The following is a 25,030-nucleotide window of genomic DNA, read 5'->3' on the forward strand; positions in this document are numbered from 1 at the left end:
TAAATCAAGAGAATATTACTAACAATTCCACTTATATATTTCCAACGATTTTCAATAATTTGTAATTTACTAGTTAATTTGAATTGTTTTATTTTTCGATCTATTTTTCGACTTATCTTTTTCGATTTATGTATTCATTACGACATTTTAAATATTTTTTGTTCGTAAGAATTTTGGGGGTATTTCAAAAGATGAAAACAGTCCATTTAACAATTTCCGAACCACCTCACACATCGAATCATTATGAGCAAGCTCAGGAACAATTTGGTATAATCTCCATTTTCCACTAGATATTTTGTGAGTGTGAACGGGTGTTAACGGGTGTGAACGGGTGTGAACGAGGTGATCGAGGAGGAGCCAAAATGAGGTCTTGCTTCTCATCGGTTACCACACACGCACTGGTGTTTGGAAGAATAAAGGATAGACAGAGAGTTGTGAAGCAATGTTTTGTACACGCTGTAGGCTATTTGAACTACGACTTCTGTCTGCGGGATAGCAGCAGGCCAGCACAGATTTCAGCTCACCTTTACTCCTTTTATTCTTTCAATAAAAGCTACCAATCTAAATGCATCTATTTACCTTGCCCCCCCCCCTTTTTCATTTGATGATCCACCTTTTTCACAGTCATAATGTTTTTCCTTGTCCCAATATACACATTGTTTATATCGTCATTCTATTAAAAAAACATATTTCTTTTGGTACCTATCCTTTTTATTAGTATAATTTTGTCTTTCATAGTGTATTAGTGCGTTCATTTTTAATCTGTTAATTTTTATTAATTTGTTTGTTTCCTTATTTATTTATTTTTCCCTTATATATGTTTTTATTTATTTATTAATTCATTCACTTAAGTTACTTATTTATTTATTTATTCATTCAAACATATTCTCATTGGTTTTGTATAACTTTATTTTGAGTAATCAATTCACTATACAGTTCATCTGCGATTATTTCTCATGTTGGTTCTCGTGATATATTTTTTCTTTATTACGATTATGAGATTGAAAAGTTTCCATAAAAACGAATTTTCAAAGCTGGCCTTCATGCTTCATAAATTTGTCCCAAAATTATTGTAGATTTTGTTAGGGAAATTAAAATTATTTAAGTCTCAAAAGTCATGTTTAAAAAGATTATCAAAGTAACTCATTTTATTTTCAGAGTAATGAAAAGTAAACGGTTGAAGCACTCCATGAATCTCTTTCACATATCCCTGGTAAACACATTCATGACAAATTGAATGTGTATATAAATCTTTTCGGTTCTGTCTTTTTGTTGTTCTATATTTGGAGATGTAAACGCTGCATTCATTGACAGAGACGACATCGTTTCTTTTTGTGGACGGAGTGAAATCAATTCCATTTCAAGTAAAACGTTAAAACAAATAACAGTATCTGTTATGAGACAGGGTTTGTGTGTTTCTATCATTTAATGCTGACATGTTTGCCGTGGATCTTTGCGGATACTTGCCACTTTTCTCGCCCCTTCCCCAGACGTCAGTTACAGACCTTCCGACGTCAAATATTTCCACTTTTAATGGGTGGTCTGTCTCAAATCCTTGTCTAAAAACCACGAAATCACTTCACCTTAATCAACTACAAAGAACTTGAAAGGAGGGAGAGCGTGTAACCATTGTAATGGGCGCGAAAACAACCTTTTACATCGTTAACTAAATTGAGAAAACAAACAATGAAATCAAGAAACTCTTGTGAGTGGTAACAAATACAAGAAGTGCACTCGCAAAACTGCAAGTGCATCTTGAAAATGATGTTTTGCACGAAAATTTACACTTAGAGCACGAGCAACGGTGTCCTCTTTACATCTTATTCTGTGCAGGAATGTCTAGTGTATCTTTCGAGAATAAGAGATACATTCCTCTCAATTGTCTTTGGAGAATACTGTCTTCTTTTTTCGTAGCGTGCCGTAACGTACTCTTTTTGTTTCTTGACTACACTAATAAACTTCAGAAAACAGTGACATCATCAAAATCATTGTTTTTTTTTCATCTCTTTTCATTTGCTCTTTCATTAAATTGTTGCCCCGTCTTGTTTGCTTCTTTGCTTGATAATTATTCTTCTTTTCCTCTTACTTATTTTCATGGGTGCCACTTGAACATAATAAATAGGCCTATGCGGTGATTTTATTATGTCAAGGAAGATCGCAACTTAATATTTTCGTGTTAGATGAAACAAATAGAAATAGCATTATTTTGATGATGAAATATTGCAAAAGTAAAAAAAACCTAGGGGTTGGGCTTCATGTTGAAGAAGTCTATTAAGTAAGCTTAGTACATAATTAAATTATGTTTGGTAATCGCTTCAGGTTTTTTTTCTTCCTCCTCTTCTTTTTTTTTTTGTGGGGGGGGGGGGGGGGGGGGGGGGGGCCTGAGTGTCAAATTATCTTGGAGGAACTATCATTAGGGGGTAAGTGTATGCTTCAGAGGCGTGAACTTATGTTTCCTCTTCTCATTAGACCAGCCATGAAATGAATGTGTCAGAACAAATTTGATTGAAATTAATTTGGAGATGTTGAAAATAACGGATCTGATTATGTCATTGTTCCCCTTGTAAGATGACAAGTATAAGATATATATATATATATATTCTTTTTTTCTCTCTCGTTTATTTAAATCACTTATCCTTGTCCTGATGATTACGCTGTTGCTATGCGCTGCTAGATAATGTAAACCTTCTTATCAAAGAGGTTTCTTCTTACATGACTTGTTTAATAATTGACATTTCATTGTCTGAATGTCTATTTATCTCTGCTTTCTTTCTATTTACCGTTTAAGAACATACATTCGTCCACTAGTGTCTCCTTTTTACCGTTTTGTTTAACATCAAACATGGTAAAAACATGTGAGGTTAGATAAATCCCAGGCTTTACATACACTCTTCAACAACCATTAGAGAAAACTAATAGTCCATTTTCCTCCATAATTAACAGACCTCTTTCTCGCAAAGACGCATTATCAAACGCCGAAGAATGCGTTTCCAAATGTTTTCCGATGGTTCGCATGAAAGGAATGACTGCGAGATCGCCGCGCTAATGTGTGTGCGATGGCGTAGCTAAGACAAACAATAGGTGTGGCGTGGCGCCTGAATCAACCCGCCAGTCAAAAGCTACGGTTCGACCGTGATGAAAAGAAAGGTTTGATTACCAGTCTATGCATAATGAGAGAACAATCTTTAATGGAAAACGCAACTTTCCTCAGAATCTCGTTAACCGAAATCTCTTAGGCTAACAATCTGTTGTTTGAACTCTATAGCGTTTCACTAATGAAACAACGAGTGCAACACACAAACTAGGAAACACTTCAACACTATTTCTATCCTGTTTGATTGTTCGCGATTGTACTCGAAAGAATACGCGACGTGTGCAGGCATGAGGGGTGGCGGATTTGAGCACTTTCTCCGTCTAAAGCGATAACAATTTCGTCAATAGTTACGTTGTTATTTTGTTTGTCGTTTTCATGTCAGGACTGGTTCTTTTATTTGAATATAAGTGGATTCGGGAATGAAGCTTTTTTTGTTGACAGGATGAGTAAGCCGGTTTGACCTTATCCAGTTACTCAATTTTCCAACTTTACTCAATGTTTGTTTATCTTGGAGGAAAACAAGAGAGAAAAGGGGGAGGGGAGACGAACAAAACAAAAAAAAAGATACCCCCTTCCAAAAAAGAAGGAACAAGTTTTCTTTTCCTTCGGAGGTAGTAAAAGATGATCAATCTTAAAGGAATGGCATCATTTTAGAATCTCTCTTAGACGCGTAACAAAAATGTTGACTGCGTACTTTTTAGTATCTTAGCAATTTTCTGGAGGCAAGAGATGTTCTGAAGAGAGAGAGAGAGAGAGAGAGAGAGAGAGAGAGGGGGGGGGGGGGGGGGAGGAGGATTTTTAAAACATTAAACTTGAATGTGTCCAAAGAGTATTATCACAAAGTTTTATGATATTTTGTAAACAATTCTGATCTCGATTTTGTTTAACTTAATATTATTTAACTAGCGTAAGAAATATTTTATTTCTTAATTTTTGTTTCATACAGAAATGGAAGAAGGAGGATGGTACATCTGAGGAAACAGCATAGACAAGAGAAGGGAAGATTTATATACATTAGAGTAACCAAATCAATCTCTTTATAAAGGGAAAGTGTCAATCAACCCATAACTAGCCCTCCCAGTGAAAGTTGACCCTTTGATTTGCCTTCCACGCAAACCATGAGAAGGGATATAAGATAATGGGCCTCGTAGATCAAGTATGTTTAAAGTCCGGCTCCCGAAGATGGGTTCGTAAACAAGCAAAGAGACAACGTTTAAACACTCATCCCATTGTTTGGAGCATCATCCAAGACTAGCAGAGGCATCACTAGACATCTATACCATCTATACGAGACCCCGGTCACACAAACGAGGCCGAAGCCAGACCGATAACGGACTGGGCGGCAAATAGCATGACACCGCTAGAGTCCGGATGACCATGAATCGGTTTGGCGATGTTCTCGAGGCGTAATACTCCAGTCCCACCAACGAGACCGACAACAGACCGACAAAGACCGAACATTACATCACGATACCACCGGTGTGTTGACTCAGTCAGTCCGCCTCACAACTGGGAGGTCGTGGGTTCGAACCCCGGCCGCGTCATACCAAAAGACGTTAAAAGATGGGAGTTGCTGCTGCCTTGTTTGGCGTTCAACAATAAGGGATAGACACTATGAATATGGCGGACAAAGAAAGCGGACAAAATATACAGTTCCTCAGGTAGACAAAGGAACATCCTTCACTGCTATTATGTAAAAATGTGTAGAACAGGTGAATATGCATGTGACACCTGTTCCACACATTTTTACATAAAAGCAGTGAAGGGATGTTCCTTTGTCTACCTGAGGAACTGTATATTTTGTCCGCTTTCATTGTACGTCATGTTGATAGTGAGAGCAACGTCGATCTGGCGCTGCTCAGTGGCTGCGCGCCTCACGATCAATTGGGCAAAAAGAATTTCCATTCTCGGTTTAACTTAATAAAATTTGGAGTGGACTTTAAAGGATTATTATAATATTATTATTATAGACCGGTTTGGAGTCTTACATCACTCACACCAACGAGACCGACTTGAGACCGCCACCAGACCGACTCCAAACCGGACAGAAAATTACATTACTCCGAATGGGCAAGCACTAGGTCGGTTTCGAGTCGTTGTGAAATCGGTTTGTCGGTGTGACTGAGGTATAAGTGAGTGTTGAAGAAGATGTACATCGCTCACTTCGACAACATCCAAACCGGATACCATTTTGTTATACAAAGTATGTGTGTGGTCCTCCATCTACCTAGATACCGTTACCATGGTAACACTGAATTTTCCCACATCGGAGAAACCACCAAGACAAATGGGAAGATTGTTTCCAATCAAATCTCACCTAAACACAATTACTACAAAATAAACGATACAAGCCTTTGCATCACAAACAAAGATTTTTTTCTCTTCTTTTTATGTGTTTTGCATCAATAAATAATACATCATTTCAAAATATTTCAAAAATATATACAAAATGACATATGTTGTGGGAGACGGGTTTCCGGTTCAATTAACAAATGTATTACATTGTATTTTTAAAGAACTGGCACTTTATGAAAATCTCAGTGTCACATTACCAGAATGGATGAACATTTGTCACACTTGAAGAAAAAAGACACTTAATGGAAGATTACTTATGCCAAGGAAAGAGTAATATACCGCTCACTTATTGAACCAAAACGATCAGGTTTTTCTTCTCTTGATTTATTATTAATTACAGGTTTAATGAAATAAATCAAATAATGCATTTCTTTAAGTTTTGAAGAACATTTGATGTTGCATTGGGATAACTAGGACTTAATTATATTTTCAAGTTAATATAAAGTTTACATAATAGTGTTGAAAGGTGAATGGCAGGAATGACACTAGCATCAAAACATATTGGTGAAAACATATTTTAGAGATTAAACCACAAAGGAAAGTATCATACATCTCACAAAGAAGTATCCAAATATGATCCATTTCATCTATTTCATAAAGTCGCATGGATCCCACGAAAATAACATTAATCTGTAAATTGCTTTTTTCAATGCAATAATGCATTCACATTATGTAAACATGTTTTTCCAATTACACAACTCGTTGAAATGTCAAGAGTATTATACTTTGTCTTGCACTTGGACCGGTTATCATGAAAAAGATCGGCTTCGATCTTAGAACTTTTATTAAACACACAAACAAAACAATAAAGTAAGACTCGGGTTAATCTTGAATTCTTTTGAAGAAGAGGCGTTTAGATTTAAGACGTTAATTAATTGAAATACGTGATAAATATTAAAAGGAGAGCATAGCAATTTTTAAAGAAATCTAAAATGAACGAATTTAAAGTTGAATGCCTGAAATGGAACGTGTAGTTCAAGACAAATCGGGACAGCCGTGCAATATGGCATGTGAGATAACAGCACATGGTTTATATTGTATTCCCATTTCTGTCACCGCCTCATGTTTTGCAATAAGACAAACATCGTTTATAGTATAAATACAAACACGCAAAAAATAATACGCCGGTACAAGACTTCCCCTCCGCTGTAGATTTCCCGTCTCGACTAATGTGGATTCGATCGCACCAATTTTAGGGAACTACAGGATGCATTTCGACTGGCTAAAGTCGAGAAAAGTAAGCGATTTGTACAAAGTATGGCGTCATTTTAGGACCCCAGACCCCGTCCGCCATTTTGTTTGGTCCCGCACATGCAATCCGCATTGAGTTTAGACGATGTTTGTTTGAATACGTCAGGGAGCAGACTTTGGTGATGAAAGTTGGAGGGTGAAAATGGACGGCTGCTGTTCCGCTGGAGTTCGATGGTTCCCAATAAACAGCAGTTTGGTTTACAACATACATTTATCATCCTGTATTGGATGACTGAGCGGTGGAGCCAACGAAATAAAAATCGATTTGAAATGACCAATTGGAGATAGCTATCTTTCATCTTGGACTTGTCATATCTGAGCTAGCGACAGGGGGTCGCAGGGGTGAAATACAAAAGGATTTGTCTAAAGTTTTTTTTTTTAATGGTACGAAGTTCTCCTCATGTAATAAGAACTTGATTGAATTGAAGTATCATTTTTTGCTTTCAAATCTAAAGAACATTTGCTTAAAAGTTGATACCTTCCTTTTTTTTAAACGAATGCTCGTATAAAAAAAAAAATAATCTGCGATCATCACCACTACCACCACCACCACCACCACACCTCAATCGTCATCATTTTATCGTTTCTATTTCCATGAAATATGAATAGGCCTATGTGAATATGAGTTTATTTGGGCTGATAATAATTATCTTGCGAATGTATGTATAGTTTGACATTGTTCAATACTTCTCGTATCTCTCGCGGCCAGGCCTATGGCTGATGACCTTTGTTCATCACTATTCCTTTAATTTTTTCTCCCTTTTCTCCCTTTTTTGGTGGAATTGTCCTTTTCTTGATGGGTAACAGGGACATACCTTAATATCATTGACATTTTTGTACATTATAAATGATCATACAAGTTCGTAACTTATTAATGTAAAGTACTGTATTAGAAGAAGAAAAAATAGGAGAAACATTAACTATTCATCATTCAAATTAATGTATTTGTACGAATCATCTCTGTCCTGGCTTTCATAAGTCAGTGACCGTTTTTACTTCATTGATAACATTAAGTAATTACAAATCTTTAAAAAAAAAAGAAGAAGAAAATATCGGCTTCGACACATTGTACGATATTCATACAATCTGTCTCTTCGATCGTCTTTGGGTCTCCAAGAGAAAATAAATGATAAGGATCTGTCTTTTCGCAACCACTTAACGGCCGTTTCACATCCGCAGAAAAAAAAGGAACAAAAAAATTTAGCGAGTAGGATCTAAACATTCCTGCTAAAAAACACAACGAATAGTGTAACCTTTTACATGAGTGTTTGAGTGCAAACGATAGCCTACAAAAAGAAAACAATTGTCCAGTCCCACTTATTGAGATCCGAGTGGCTTTCAGAGCGTGCATGCCTTAACGGGTGTAAATAGAAAGGTAAGTAACAGACGGCAAGAAGACGGGGCACTTGTTCAATTTTGTTCATCAAACAGCGCGGGAAATCTGTCACTTGAAGTCCAATTTGTCAGAATGTTTGAAAGTCAATGAAAATGTTTGGCGTTTGTTGTCAGTTTCGCCTCATCTCAACGCCATCTTAACGTTCGATCCGTGTTCATCTTATGGACATATTAACAAGTTTCTTTTCCACGATCAGTTTAAATTGACGACGCTTTTTAATGTCTAGTGGAAGTTATTTCATGTTCCTGTTATTAAAAATGTAATATTTGATAAAGGGAGTGTCAAATTTAAAGGAAAACAAAATCTTAAATACAGTTCGACTTCCAGATCAAATGATTCGCTTATCTATTAAATATTACCGAGAAGGGGGGGGGGGGTGTTTACGATCAGGTGTAAAGTTCGGTACATGTACTTACTTCATATTTATTGTCAATCTTTTGCGCTAATCTAAGTTGCTTTGATAGCAGGGGGGCGTTGCAAGGGATGTCGGGCGAGGCCCCTCTTCAATTTGAATGTAAAAAATTGGGGTTTTTCCAGTATTGATGACATATATGTTTCTTTGTTTATTATTTGTTGTTGTTTGTTTGTTTTAAAACAAATGTAATCTCTCTGCAAATCAAAGTTATTCTGACCGATTTTTTTCCCCGCTGATATGACGGCAAACTGGAAATCCGCCCAAGACCATTTTTTTAAGAATAGAATTGAAAACACCTTCCACATATGTTATTTTCCTGTAGTGATGGTATTTTGTTTGTGTGTGTACATTAGATATTAGTGAAAAGATGTAAGTAACTGAATATGACATATTATTATTTAACTACGATTCTCCATACAAATTATTTAGTTTGCTTAATATTCAATATGTTGCCTATTTCATATAGTTTTATTTCTTTTAGTTCTGGAAGTTTGAATAGATTTCAAAAATGACTTGTAAATAACGAAGAAAAAAACTTGTATTAAATATTCATGAAAACGTCTGGGAGAGATTCTACCGGCCTACATCAACAGATAATATTTGTGACTTCATATGACCTTTAACATGTGATGATGGACCTGTTGTTAGCTTATGGCCGAAATCTTCCAAGATCCCTTTCATTCTTTTGAATATCTAACCCCAAAACACAAACAAATAATAACTCTTCGCAATACAAGATCAGATTATTGTCACATTTATACAATCAACTATTGTATCGATTTCATCAAACACTACGATTAAAAAGATGCAGTTATATGATATAATTAAAGCTTCGAAGAAAGTAGAAGCGGCCTTCATCACAGAATCGAGAAATAGAGTAAACAGTAAAAAGATGTAACCACGCAAGGTGTGACAACTTGATGCTACACAATAACCGCGACCTTCAATGACAATACATCATAACAGGAAAATAGAAAGAAGAAAAAAAACTCATCATAAAAACATTAATCATCATCCAAACCGCACCCCTACCCCATTAAAAACAGAAAAGAAACGGAAGCCACATCAAATCTCACCCCACCCTTCCAATCCCAAGTCGCATCTAACCCCACCCCTTCGAACCCCAAATCGCATCTAACCCCAAGTCGCATCTTACCCCACCCCTTCTAACCCCAAGTCGCATCTAACCCCACCCCTTCTAACCCCAACCCTTGCGCCCTTTGCTAACCTCATCGGGGATAAGCCATAGTAGGCGGGTAAGCGACAACTGTCACGATAGCGAGATGAAAAATATGATGATGGGGACCACACAGCGAGGAGGATTTCCGCAAGATTGCCAGCCCCCGATTGATTTTTCCCCTCTGCTCTTTTCGCCTATTTTCCGTGACAAATTGCCTCAAATCTAGTCCACTCCTGTTCTCGTTTTCCACGCTCTTGCCGTCGCGATGATGGGACATGACAGGCTGGTGACAACATCAGATAAGACTGAGTGAGGAGCGGAATGGAGGAGAGGTGGTAGAAAGAGGAAGGGTACAGTGGGAAAGGGGGTATGGTGGGAGAGGGGTACGGTGGAAAAGGAGTTTGTTGGGAAGGGGTGTGGTGGAAAGGGGTGTGTTAGGGAGAGGTACAGTCGGAAAAGGGTGTGGTGAGAGAGGGGTATGGTTGGAAAGCAGTTTGTTGGGAAGGGGTACGGTGGGAGAAGTGAGTAGGGGTGTAATGGAGGAGAGGGGCGGTGGTAGAAAGAGGAGGGGTACAGTGGGAAAGGGGGTATGGTGGGAGGGGGGTACGGTGGAAAAGGAGTTTGTTGGGAAGGGGTGTGGTGGAAAGGGGTGTGTTAGGGAGAGGTACAGTCGGAAAAGGGTGTGGTGAGAGAGGGGTATGGTTGGAAAGCAGTTTGTTGGGAAGGGGTACGGTGGGAGAGGGAGAAGTGAGTAGGGGTGTAATGGAGGAGAGGGGCGGTGGTAGAAAGAGGAGGGGTACAGTGGGAAAGGGGGTATGGTGGGAGGGGGGTACGGTGGAAAAGGAGTTTGTTGGGAAGGGGTGTGGTGGAAAGGGGTGTGTTAGGGAGAGGTACAGTCGGAAAAGGGTGTGGTGAGAGAGGGGTATGGTTGGAAAGCAGTTTGTTGGGAAGGGGTACGGTGGGAGAAGTGAGTAGGGGTGTAATGGAGGAGAGGGGCGGTGGTAGAAAGAGGAAGGGTACAGTGGGAAAGGGGGTATGGTGGGAGAGGGGTACGGTGGAAAAGGAGTTTGTTGGGAAGGGGTGTGGTGGAAAGGGGTGTGTTAGGGAGAGGTACAGTCGGAAAAGGGTGTGGTGAGAGAGGGGTATGGTTGGAAAGCAGTTTGTTGGGAAGGGGTACGGTGGGAGAAGTGAGTAGGGGTGTAATGGAGGAGAGGGGCGGTGGTAGAAAGAGGAGAGGTACAGTGGGAAAGGGGGTATGGTGGGAGGGGGGTACGGTGGAAAAAAGAGTTTGTTGGGAAGGAGGTATGGTGGAAAGTGGTGTGGTTGGGAGAGGTACAGTCGGAAAGGGGTGTGGTGAGAACAGGGTATAATGGTGGGAAAGCAGTTTGTTGGGAAGGGGTATGGTGAGAGAAGGGTGTAGGGTGTAATGGGGGAGGGGTATGGTGGGGAAGGGTACAATGGAAGAAGTGTGTTGTGTTGCGGGATGTGGAGTCAAGGGGTCTGTGGGGGCATGATTTTATTTACTTCTTTTAAAAAAAAATTGGGTGTAACACAAGATGTGTGGTATGGATATTTTAAGCATGACCTAAATGTCTCGTGTATACATTATATGAACAAAATATACTTCTCTAAGCCAAGAAGAAAATAAAATTGCACTACTTCAGAACATCCACAGATTCAAATGCATTATATGCCCATCTTATCTTAGTAAAAAAACACCTATGTCCCAGATCCAAGTAGACATGTCCAATTGCCATACCTGGGCTAGGAATGCAATTTATGTTTCCATTAAATCTACTTGCCCACTGCCATGAGTTGTAACACCCAGCAAGCCTCAAAATTACCTTCAAAATTGTCAAATCAATTATTATCAACACATAATTCTAATCCCCTTCCATTAATATTTAAATTATATGTATTTCCAATGTGTTTAATTTTTTTCACCACACGGACATTACACATATCTCATAAATTCGCATAATTAAACTCATTTAGAAAAAATATTTGCTTAAAACGCTTTCAATAATACCAAATTATCTTTATTTCATATATCACATAATAAACATAAAAATTAAACATAAAGTTCATTTAGGAAAAAATTTCACCAAATAATTCACAATTTACAACTGCAATTTCATGAGGTGCTTTGATTAGTCATACCATTAAAATGGAGTGTGTTTACGGATAGAAAGTTTTCATACATATATGTATGAAAAATAAAAAATTGTGGAAAAAAGCACAGTATCTCATTTTAGAAACGATTATAATACACCATACAGAGATATTTACCAATGACTGTCTTCTTAAGAATAAATAAAATAAATATATCATATGCTGCTCACCCAACTCCATTTCTGTCCACATAGGAGGTGGAAAATATAAAAAGGCATCTTAGAATATCCAATACTGTATCATTTTTATCTTAAAGTAAGTAAATTAATCCTCTTCTTTTCTTTCAACCTCATTTTCACATTTCTTCAGCACCAATTTTTTTCTTCTTCATGCAATCTCTGATTATGCAATATTTGTAATAAGTACATAGAATTAATGAGTTGTGTGATCCATTTATTTAATTGATTCTACCAACGCTGAAAAAAAGGATATTTGATAGTGGAACGATACCAATGCCAGAACTAAACTAAACTAAACTAATGAGTACTGCATCATGATAATATCAATACTATCAATGATATCTTGAAATATACATACATCTATTGCGCAATTCCTTAAGAAAAGAAGATTCTTCTCAATTTGACACAAGGAAGTTATAAGATCATGAATGCAATATTAAGCATTTATATTTTTTGCACAAACTTTCAGCCGCAATACATTTCATTTTGTCTACTTAGCCACTTTTCTATCGCCATGGAATGTTGAACATAAATAAGACTGTAATGATGGAAATATTCTTGGGCGAAACAGAAGTTATCTACACAGGAATAAAACTTGGCACACACTTAAGTTCTTCTAGGAACATCTTGATTTACTCGAAATTTTTGGAAGCAGTGATGTATCTACCCCTACACGTTAATTAACATTTCATAAAATCATTTTATTTACAGCTGTAGACGAGCTAGCAATATGATCAAAGCACTCTATCTTGTTTGTTATAATGATGTCTAATATGAAGGCATTTTTTTATGAAAGACATAATTGCGGTAATAACCGACTCTCTATACAAGATTTTGGTATGCCATAGAGAAGACCACTCAAGATAACATTCTAAATTGACATGACAACAAGATGAATGTGGGGAAGTAATTGATGTAACCGCGAAACAATAAACAATGAAGTAATACACAATTAATAATAAGAAGAAAGGTGAAACATTTTCCTTTGAATGAAAATCTTAAAAGTAAAGGTTCTCTGACAGCACACATGCCTTGATATCCTTGGAAGGAAGCTTAAATCATTTCAAATGTGTTTCAGTGCATTTTAGTAGAACTATGGACAGTATACACTGGACTTGTGGCTTAAGCACTGATTAATTTTACACATGATGTATTGGTTACAACTTTAAATACATTGGCACAATGATGTGTTAATTGAATTTCATGATTCTCCACACAAAAAGTATCAGTAATAGAGCTATCAACAAAAAAGAATACCGTAGCTGGTATCCATCTGCAATACAACAAAAAATCAAGCTTACATTTTCTTCAGAACCAAAGAGATGAAAAAGAAAAAAAAATGAACAATAGCAAAAAAAGTTTGTCGAGTTGTGATTTAAATTAAACAGATAATACAATGCAGCATACTAGGAGTGATCTTTAGAACACTTTAAAATATCAACCACATTTTAGACACTTGAGTTTGTTTTTAAAACATGAATATTGCGTATATTAATGCTGATGTTGTTCTTTAGTTTGAGTTTGAGTTTATTGATCCATCTGGTCAGTTTCCTCTGCGCCCCATTTCATAAAACTTGTCACCAGTTACAAATTACAGTGTTTCTTATAAGCTAGTGAAATCCTTGCTTCTGATTGGTTATCAGCAGATTTGTCACTGATTGTCGTCATTTGTCATCGAAAAAAGGCTTTGTGAGAAGGGTCCCTAGTGGTCTTCAGCAGGCTAAGCCGTAGGATTCTTCTTCATGACATTAATGTCACTCTCAACCATTTCCTTCACAAGTTCCTGAAAACAGAGATTGGATGAGAGATAGAACATGAAATTGAATAGTAATTACTTTTCATGCTTGGTCAAAAATGAAAGCCTCGAGTATGCAGTTGTCATTTCATTCAGATGTTTGAAAATAAAATTCTGTCTATAGACTAATTGTGCATTATAAATATTCTTAAAATACAGTCATGTCCTTTTGTGTGGAAAGACCACCTGTGTGTAAAGACAAATATCTTTGTTTCCCTTGAAACATGTGTTAAAGTAAACCTGTCTAGAAAGACCATCTGTCATTCAAGACTGCTTTCTGTGTCTCCCCCAGGGCGGTCTTTCTATACAGGTTTGACTGTAGATCTACCACTTGTATCATGGGGTACACATGGGGTTCATATACTTACATCAAAAGAACACTTGGGTTTCCATCCCAGAAGTTTCTCTGCCTTTGATGGATCTCCTTGTAAATATTCCTACAGAAAAAGAGAAGAAAAAAGAAACAAAAAATCAAAATTAAGCATTTTCTCTTTAAAAAAAAAAGGATTTTCTTTTAAAAATGAAGCATTTTTCTCTTCAAAATGTGGACAACTCAACAGGATTTTATCACTGCACACTCACTCAGCATGTTTGACTCTCAATCTTTGTCCGCCAGAGACATGTGGCAAGACATTATATCCACATTTGCCACTCCAGACCCAGGAGAGGTATGGGGATGCGAGAGGACAATGTGCATGGGTGCATGTGAATAGTGTAGATGCAGTAGAAATACCCCAACTGGAGTGGAGATGGTGCAATTGAATACCGGTACAGTATAGTCATAAATGTATCTTTACACAAAACATTAAATAAATATCAGAGTCAATAAATAAGTTTTTTTTGTTGTCACTTATTCATCTTTTTTCTTTTCTTTTCTTTTTACAGGGGGAATGCAATTTCTCTTGTGTTCTTGTAGAGTCAGCTTGTAACATGTGCAGTAGCCTTCAATATTTCTAAATTCAATTCATATATCATATTCCAATCCATTTCCCTACAATCATTGGTTGATCTTTCCAAAGTTAATATCTTCCGTACGCTTGTTCTTCAGTTTCATCATGCTTTTTCATCATTTTTCTCTCGGCCTTTTCATTAAAGCTAATGTTGATCAAGAAGAGTCCATGACTACCCAATAGCTTTACCTGAACAAATATAGCTGCCTTCTTTTTCCTTATGTAACATAACGGATGTGTGTGTAAATATATGGGCCAGTGTTGTTGCATTTTTAAAAATAAAGAAAAATAAAAAAGGATATTTTTATCACTTGAAGAAGGTGGAATTTTCTTTGACTTTTAGCGCCCGCGGAACCTTCAAGCGACAACTTCACTTGTTGTCTAAACAGTCTGGTCTTTGAGAGACCTTCCCTTGCATTGAACACTAACAAAGGGAGACAAAACACACAATTATTGTTTGGAGTGTAATTGGGGCGACCAGAAAGGCAAGTTGGGCATCGCCTGCGCTATAGCAGCAGCGATCACGGCCGTCTGAAATACAATAATATTTGAATAGAAGAAAGTCAAATCTGATCTGAATGGCGAGGTGTCAAGTGGGTAGTATATAGGTGAGGGAGTGACAATACCTCCTACTTCATATGTTCTCTTATTGACCTAGAGAAGTGACGAGGCATGGGCAATTTGGTGAATTTGTTATCGCAGAACGAGTGAAATAAATATACACCAGGTATACCGAGGACATGGTATGTCCTTTCTTGGAGGAAAATAGAAAAAAGCAGCTATAAATGAAAATGGACTTTGATACACCCAGATTCTAAAAGTTAGAAGTTTAATTTTGCAGGTTTTGTTTAAATCTTTCCATCCCCTCCCTCAATCATGGACTCTCCAACAATCAACTCATTTTTTCTCTGTCTACATCTCTCCCACTCTCTCTCTCTCTCTCTCTCTCTCTCTCTCTCTCATTTTACCATCTTTTTCTATCTCTATCTTTATCTCTTTGTCTCTATGTCTCTCTTATATTCTCGCTCTGTCCTAGCTTGAACTTTTGATAGACAAGTTAAAGAATGGTTATGACTGGTCACTGCGAGGAACAGACTATCCTGGGCCCCATTTCAGCAAAACTTGTCATCAGTGACAAATAACAGTTTTCGTTATAAGCAACTGAAATCCTTGCTTCTGATTGGTTATCAGCAGATTTGTCACTGATTTTTGTCATTTGTCATTGGAAAAATGGCTTTGTGAAATAGGTCCCTGGTCTGGAGGAGAGCCCTCACACAGCAGGAGGAGAAATTTCATAACTACAGGTAATTCAGGCTTTTGGAATGTTGAGAGATATTGACTAGAAACATCTTACAGGAGCTTGAACTTAGTTTTTGAACTTACAGAAAACATATGCATAAGTATATGAAAATCTACAGATCTTCCCACCCCCCCCCCCCCCCCAACAACAAAAAATAGTAAGAAAGAAAAAAGGCAATAATAATTTCAAACTATAAAGAAGGAAAGAAAAAAGATCAGATGGCACCAAACTCAGTATTACAATGTAATCTGTCAAAATAAATTATGTATGAACAATGATTTGGAGAAAAGGAATTCCTATTACAATATCATTCAGTGCTGTCACTTTTGACTGACTCTGGTCAATGGCAAAATGTTTCCCATCACTTTCTTGCAGTAACCGATACGTTTGATCCTGGTTTAAATAACCTGTCCTGCCAATTAGTCATGTCAAGTTTCAAACTCAAGTAGCACCTTCTCAACAAGGACAAGAAAACAGTATGCATGGGACTGAGGCAAACCACACAATCTTTGAAGGGAACCCATGTATTAAACAGATCTAGTAACTCATCTTGACAGATTCTCAACTCGGAGAATCAGATGATCAAACAAGGCGATTATCACAATATTTTCCCACTCGGTGGGTAGCGAGTGGATGCCATGCCTGGTCTTTCCCACTCTAGTGAGGGAGTGCTTCACAAAAGGCAACTTGAAGTGACAGGAAAGGTACCATTGAGGAGAAAGAGGATTCTTAAGGCCAGTGGAGTTCTTTATAAAGATTTAGATATCGGATCTAAACTGAATGTAAGATTTCAATACCTCATCTAAACTGAAAAAAAGATCTCAATATCTTTTCTAAACTGAAAGAAGAACAAAATGCTGTAAAAAGCAAGAGACACTCAGAGACACTTATAGGGGAAAGTCGATAAAGGGCTTTATTGTAAAGATTTTGGACTAACTAACTGGTAGTTCATATACCATTTACCTGCATTTGACTTTGATGTTTAGACATGACTTAACAAGCTTATGACTCTCAAGTAATGATGTATGGAATTGGACTGTATTTGTATGCAGAAAGATAACTCTAAAGGCCTCTTCATGGATGTAAAGACAGTTAAGACGCTACTGCGATAATGGCACCCATCTACATGGATACAAAAATGATTTTGTTAGGTTGGGGTGTTCTCAAATTATATTTCATTACCGTACTGTACTCCCTACCTAGCAACATAAATCGTTATAAATTAAAAGAAATTAGCACAAAACCAGGCAATTGATTACTTCAAAATTGTACCGGTAAGTTTATCTTCTCCATACTGATCTAAAACTCCAAACGTATTTGGATAAATTCATCCATATATACAGAGGGCAATACCCACTTGTTTCTGCCTGCACCGCTTTGGCACTAATGAGGCACCCCTCAAATGACTGAGAACTATCACTTCTCTAAAAACAGGGGGATGCGCTCTTAAAGTTGATCTTGAAGCTGCAGGAGTGACAAAGGGGGGCCAATTTGTTGTGAAAATATGAGGACTTCTAAACTGACAAATGAGCCAAGCAAATATGGCACGCTGATAATCAAAACAGTATGATGAGAGCCTAGGGGAGAGACCGCAGTGCACTAAGGGGTCCCATTCCTGCAATCCTGATTGCATGATGCTGGAGAATATCTGCGAAAAGTTTGGAGGGGTTTCCATTTTGTTTGAATCTCCCCTGGGAGCCTCTTAGTGGAATATTTCAATGGATCATAGGACAGAATCCCAAAGATGTATAAGGGCTTTGTTCTTCTTCAAAAATGTGTGAAAACTGGAGGTCTTTGCCACTTTACTGGTCAATACACCAAGTTCAAATACCGTAACTTCCCTTGTCTGCTCAGAGTCATCCTTCTTGCGCCAGACATTAAAGGTATAGACCAGTTTTGGAAACGCTCCCTCTCAAAAACATGAAATGAAAGCTCTTATTACCAATGTGAAAGAATATGTTTTGACTAATACGTGATGATACAAATTTTGCCGGGAAACCGCCTGCTAATTGATATATTTGGTAAATTATCATATCTATCCGGCCTGGATAGATATAGGGTAGTCGGATTACATAATCATATTTCTATTAAACTCCTATCCATAAACTACAGGTAAACAGACAAATAACGTTAACAACTTTCAGTGCGTGTGTGTGTGTGTACACCTGAGTAAATTAGCTCCATGACTCATACAAAAGGAATGTCCCAACACCTCTCCTATTCTATCCTGTCTATTTGAATTTAATTTCTGCGGACAAAAAAAAGAAAAATCCCCTTTAGCTTGAAGCAGTAGGACTGCTCTTTTGTAGGCACCGATACCAAACCTTAGAAGGGTGGTGGTGGTGGTGGTGACTCATAGCTTCTGTGAGATACCTCATCTTTGCTCTTAAAATGCAAAGCTTTTATCATCTACTTCTTTGCAAATAGAGAGCTCACTACAGGCCTTGAAGATCACAAACTTTGGAAACTGAGTGTGAAAGAGTATGTACCTAACAACAACTAATTATTTTGTACAATGTAGGACCACAATACATGAGCTACATGTATTTATTTTCTGTTTGATTCTTAGTTTTTAACATGGGAGATTATTTGTATGCATTTTGAGTGCATTTTTGACAAATATTAAAAATAAAAAGCAACTGTAATCAACGAAAATCACATAGTTCAAATAGATCAGGTGTGGGATGGAATGTCTGTGGACATGGTTCCTTTCCAAGTCAGCCTATACACCAGTGTCTCTGGAATTATTGTGTTCTATTATTAACTCCTTTGTACATCGATGAAAGTGCCAAAATGATGAGGATGAGGATGAGGAAGACGATAATGTTTTGATTTCCATCATCATCAGACAATTATCTTTGAAGATACCAGGTTGCCAATGGTTAGTCATCACAATAATAACAACACGGAAGAGTCACCCCCCCTCACTCTTAGGTCTTTAGGAGAAGGGGAAGAGGCACACTTCACAGGTTTTTGTTTGATGTTGTTAGGTCTTGAGCCCCCATCTTCACATACCAAGGGTAACAATGGTCATACAAGACCCAATTATTGGATCAGTGTACCCCCAACAAGTGGCAAACACCTCTCCCTTGAAAACTCTACAAACAATGAGCTAGGTTCACACAACTACAAACATTGAGCTGGGTTCACACGGGAATCTGGAAAGTTTAACTTTAAGCTCATGGTTTTGAACTCACAAGAAAGACTCAATTAACTTTGAGGTTATGCAGCTTTTAGTTACAATAATCACTTGCCCAGCTTGTAGTTGAAAAGTTCAAGTAGTCATGTGAACCTGCATCGTTATAAAGTAGGTTGTAGTTTTAAAATTCACAGTTTCACAACAGATTTAAAGTTTAAAAACTATGACAGTGCCATCATACATAGAGACGGATTTGAATGATGGTTTGTCCTAATTTACTCACTTCTGTAAGTTTGTCTTTTGCCTTTACCGGTATATAGTATAACTATGTAGGGATAAACATACATCTAAGAAGTTGTCTCAGATGTCTGGTCCAGCAACAAGTTAACAAGAAATTAAATAGGGGAGGGGTCCCAACTTCTGAAGTTTCTGTCTTAATGATGTTCCTATTTCATATTTTCCTTACTATCGATTGATAATGATATGCATGATAAAATGTACAATGTGTATGTAATAAATGTTCTTGAAGTCAACATCACATTAGTTTGTTTTTATCTTACTCAAAGAATGCATCAAGTACTCTTGTCTATTTTCTTAAATCAAAAGGGATGCAATATGAAAGGAATTGTCAGGGGAAATAGGACAAACTTAAATATGAAAAGATAATAGTTAATAACCATAATAAGTAGGGAGGGAGGAAAGGAGAGGCCAAGGAGAAAGGGAAAGAGAGAAAGGGGAGAGTGGGGGTGAAGAGAACGAGTGAGATTGAAGAGCGGACGAACGAGAGGAAGGGAGAGAGAAAGAGGGTTACAAAGCACAAAATATGTAGAAGGCATAAATGAAGAGCTGCTCTGATGAGCCTTTTTCTATCATTATTTGTTTTTGTTATGCAGGTGGTCCCCCATCTATAGTTGTTTTTACAAAGAGAAGGATAAGCTCAGTTAAAATGAGAGAGGGAGGTATGTGGAGATGAGTCCAAAGAGGGGATTTCATTATCCCTGTTCAAACAGACAGAGACCTACTGCTTGCAGCTCTTCAAAATAAAAGGAGGCAATAATTTGTTGCCCCCTCATCTTCTTTTCTATTTCTAGAGCATGTCACTCCACCCCCCCCCCCAATCTTAATTGCATGACACATTGAAACTATAGTCCCGTTTCCCAGTTGTAATTAAATTCATAATCGTTTCTCAGGTTCCGATAACTAGACTACAGTATCAGATACACATGTATTTCAAAATATGAAAGAGGGGCTCCGAAGTCATCATGTCATAACATGAAGTGGTTCTTTTATTCTGAAGCAGCATTGGAATCGCAGTGTTTCCTAGGCATTAATTTAATTTGTTTAGTATTTCCCATTGATATAACTACCAACTATCCATGGTATTTCCCTAGATCTATTTTTTCAGGATGAATTACAATGGTTGCATATTTGTAATAACTCAGAAAAATAACTCCTTAAAGTAAAATAACAATAATAATAATTGATCTACTTTACTAAAAACAATGCGATCAATCACAGAAAGCCATCAAGTATACTACACATCAATCAATCTTTGGCAAGTACTGTGGCTGTAATGGCATTCAGGAAAAGTCTCTCCTGTACACATTTCAAACTGAGAGGGAGCTCTTACACTTACAGAGGGTAATACATGTATCTTGCTCATAACCTTGTAAATTTAAAGGCTGCAACTTTTTGACAACTGGATACTGCACACTTCTTCCATTGATAATTGATGAACCAATGAATGTTACAGGTGAGGTCCACCCTGATAGTGAGTTGGTTTTTTAACAAAGAAGAAAATGAAAGTGAAAGTCTCTATGTCTCTCTGTCTGTCTATCTCTCTCTCTGTGTCTTTCTCTCTGTCTTTGTTTTCTCTCTCTCATCCTCAAATTAAAATGTTGTATGCTATTTTGTACAAGACTATGAAAAATGTTGTTTCAAAGTTAATCAATTGTCATATCATTTCCTGAAAATGCATCGTTTGCAACAATGTGTGTTCTTTCCTAATTACATACAATCCACAAAAGATAGACAAACTACTGCTGGTACATGTAAGTGGCTTAATGCCAAGAATGCTTTGTGTGCAATGTTTTCATAACACTTCAATTTAGTCAATGAAAAATTGTATGGATCTTCACCTGTCTATCATATTCAAGACCAGAAACGTAGAAATAAAATGATTATATGATGAAAAAATATGTGTAAATATTTGTAGACCTCAAATAAAACCCTTTCAATGAAGCAGTGTTCCTTTTGTTAGAGCAGCTCTCAAGGTGCAGTGTTATTTGTTGCTGAAACAAATTTCTGAAGACTCTTTACAGATATACAATTTTAAATAAAAGAAAATATGTAGATGAACACTGTTAATCAGGAGTCCCTCTTCCACTTAGTGATCCAAATCTGTTTTATTGTATATAAAAAGCAATCTGGAAGTGCATGAAAAACTCACTGATTGATACATTACAGAGAGAGACCAACACTACACTTTTTGTTTCAATTTGAAAATTATAAAAGCAATGAGAATTTCCATCAAATACAAAGAGAAAACCAAGAAAGTGTGAAGTTTGGTAGGAAGTTGCCTTCCAGAGGGGTAAACTTGTGACCCCACCATGGGGGGAGGTTTGCCCCCATCCCACTGGATAGAGGCGCAATTTTTCAGGTTGAGTCGTCTGGAAGACTGAAAAGGGAGCACTTTCGCTTCACCAAACACCTGCCCAATTTAGATCGACTTCCTGGCTGGGGGGAGGGAGATGGAATGGGTGCGTGAGTGAGGGAAGGATGGATGAATGGAATGGAGGAACGAAGGGGTGGAGAATGGAAGAAGTGGAGAATGGAAAGATGAAAGAATGGAAATAGGAGTCTGCTTTTATCATGGAGAGAGAAAAGGGGGGTAGAAAAATGGTTGAATTCAAAGAGATCAAGAAAAACACAAATGAGAAGGGACATGGCAATTAAACTGAGCATAGTCAAAGAAGAAAGAATAGAAAAAAGAGAGATCAAAGAGAGGGAGGGGAAAAGGGTGTTTTTCTCTCTCAAAGATATGACATTATCAATTACAAATTGAGAAAATAATAGGAGAAAGAACTGAGCTTGAACAAGAAAGCTTGAAATGAAATGGAGGGGGAAGAAAAGATTTTAAAAAAGATATCGAGTGTGAAGACTGAAGAATGAAAAATCTGACAGAAAGCAAGATATAATGGAAAGAGAGAAGCGCTATGTGTAATAATACAATAGAGTAAGGAAGGAATAAAGAAGAAAAAAGCAGAAAGGCAAAGAAAGAGAGAGATGGATGGCTCAGAGAACAATTTTGACAGTGAATGATTCTTCGTGACCGGAGCACTGCGGTTTTGGGGGGCATTCCCCTCCTGCCCTAAAGCAAAGAGATGAAATTGAAAAGACTCCAAATTATGCTCATTAACTTGGGTGGTGTGACCAATACACCAATTCAAATGGGGCCAATTTCCTCCTATTGATAATGCCAGAAACCCTTTTACTCTCGTTCTATTCACAACCTTCTGTGGTCTAGCCCCTTCCGACTCGCAGAACTCGCACTTAAATTTCAATCAATTTGCTTCATATCATTTCCAATTTCATATAAATGCAATTCAGTAATTCAGAAAAATAGTTGACCTATGGCCTTTTTCATTTAATTTCTTCAAAAGAAGAAACCCAGTTTACATGAAATAAACTAATGAACAAATAACACAACTATCATAACTCAAAATACTCTGGTAAACAAATCAATTTGAAAAAGGGAGCTGGACATATATCTAAAAATGTCATTAGAATATATCAAAAAGTAAGCAGAAGAAGAAAGAAAAAAGGATCCATTTTATACTACAACAAAAATCAAATTTACGACACGTCCTGGGTTCATTTCCCAGACTAACAGACATATCGTCCTTGTTTTCACGAAGTGACGGTAGTGAGGAAAATCGTAATGCAAAGTGAATGCAATTTTTTTTCACTACCGTCACTTCGTGAAAACAGCGACGATATATTTGATTGATACTAGCTGGGAATAATCATGCAACTAATTTTTTTATATTTTTTTTTAAACATCTGTGAACCAACATCAAAGACCACTTGGTGTCCTTCAGGGGAAAAAAATACCTGTATTTAAACAATTTTGGGGGCTACTTTTCAAGCTTGCTTGCTTGAAAATGACACTATTTAATTTGTTTTGCATTGAACTCTATGAAAAAATTTGGGCTTTTTTATGACTTTTGAGGGAACTTTTTGGCAGATCGGGGGCTACCTCGCCCGAGCCCCCGTGTATTTTTTACCCTGGTGTTCTTGTCTGATTGCATCACCGATTGGCCACTTGCATCCTACATGTACACGTGCACTTTAAAGAAGCAACTTGTCCTAATACTAGCATCAGATGTATAAAATAAATAACGCTGAAAGGAGAGAATGAAATAAATACTTCCGAATTTGACAAGCACCAGTCAATTAAGATTACACCTCTCCTTCTGAAATCGGAGGCGGAGAAGTATTGTGCTGCTGGAACGCTCTCTCAGGCGCACAGAAGAAGAAAAAAAAAAACACCACACAGCCCCACAATGGGCTTATTACATGCAGCCTCACTGGGCTTAACGCCCCAATTATCCCCGGATATCAAATGGCATCGGGCTTGGGCACAAAAAAAAGGTGCTTTTGGTGGTAATTTGTCAATATTTTCATAAGATTCCCAGGCTTTTGATATGGCTGTGATTCAAGCAATTGTCATGAATCTCGAGGTGGCGGAAAGTATGGCTTGTAACCGCTGTGGTTTGTGCATTTTCTTTAGAGGTGATGAGAGCAAATGGCGGACATCCAGTTAAATAATTAGGATCTGTGTGGGTACGTGCAATATCAAAGTTATTTGACAGATATCAACTTTAAAGTATTAGGCATTTCCCATTAACGTCTGATTGTCCTCATTCTGAAGTTTTGGCAACATACTGTGTGTGATTCTAACGAATATTATAACTTCATTTCATTACCTTAAATATACAACTAAAATAATGCTAATCCTATCATTAGCATATTTGTAGACATTGCCAGAGAACAAACAATATATTCTTCATAGTAATCAATCAAATTTAATCAAAATAACCTGCCACTACGTGTTCCAATTGTTTAGGTTTTCTCAAGATAAAATTGTACCTAAACTTGATTGTATGTCTAGTGTACATGCATACTTCCAAGTTGATCACTGCAAAATAAGAGAGATTAAAAACAATCTCTGAAATATCCCAAGAGAGGGAGCTATAATCATTTCAGCTAAAGTCTTTGAGTGGAAGGCTGGCTGGAGAGTCAACATCCTGTTGCAAATGGATTGAATATTGATTCTCTACCACTGAATTTACAGAGGAAGCTCTCACAAAAGTAGTACCAGCAAGAAACTGTCAAAAAGACTGCAATAATACTTAGACATTTTTTGTGACAAAGAATTATAAGCAATAGATTATAAGAAAATAAATGAATGATTGCAAAAATAAATCATTGCATGTGCTTTATGATATCAAGAGACTTTTAGAATTTCAAATTAATTTCTTAATTAAAAACAATTAGAGTATGTATATTCGACAAATCCAAATAATGGAGAGAAATAACAGTAAAATTAATTATGACCTCAAAATTTGAATGTCAGTGCAGAAGACAGATAAAGAAAGAAGGGAGAGAGACAGTCAAAAAGACAGACAGAAAGACAGACGGAGAGAGAGAGAGGGAGACAGAAAGAGACAGAGACAGAGACAGAGACAGAGACAGAGACAGAGAGAGAGAGAGAGAGAGAAAGAGAGAGAGAGAGAGAGAAG

General features: G+C 37.3%; 1 protein-coding gene across 1 annotated transcript in view; it reads right to left on the reverse strand.

The window, feature by feature from the left end:
• Nucleotides 1-11,697: 11,697 nt before the first annotated feature.
• Nucleotides 11,698-25,030, reverse strand: part of LOC588885 (GDP-mannose 4,6 dehydratase) — a 55,664-nt gene continuing 42,331 nt past the window's right edge. Inside the window, exons 10-11 of the mRNA XM_030975814.1 lie at nucleotides 14,206-14,274; nucleotides 11,698-13,825 (exon numbers count right to left, since the gene is read on the reverse strand). Coding sequence (XP_030831674.1) covers nucleotides 13,763-13,825; nucleotides 14,206-14,274 — 132 coding nt within the window. The 3' untranslated portion in view covers nucleotides 11,698-13,762. The remainder of the gene's footprint in view (nucleotides 13,826-14,205; nucleotides 14,275-25,030) is intronic.

This window comes from Strongylocentrotus purpuratus, unplaced genomic scaffold (genome assembly GCF_000002235.5).
Source record: "Strongylocentrotus purpuratus isolate Spur 01 unplaced genomic scaffold, Spur_5.0 spur5_scaffold_8, whole genome shotgun sequence".
NCBI lineage: Eukaryota > Metazoa > Echinodermata > Echinoidea > Camarodonta > Strongylocentrotidae > Strongylocentrotus > Strongylocentrotus purpuratus.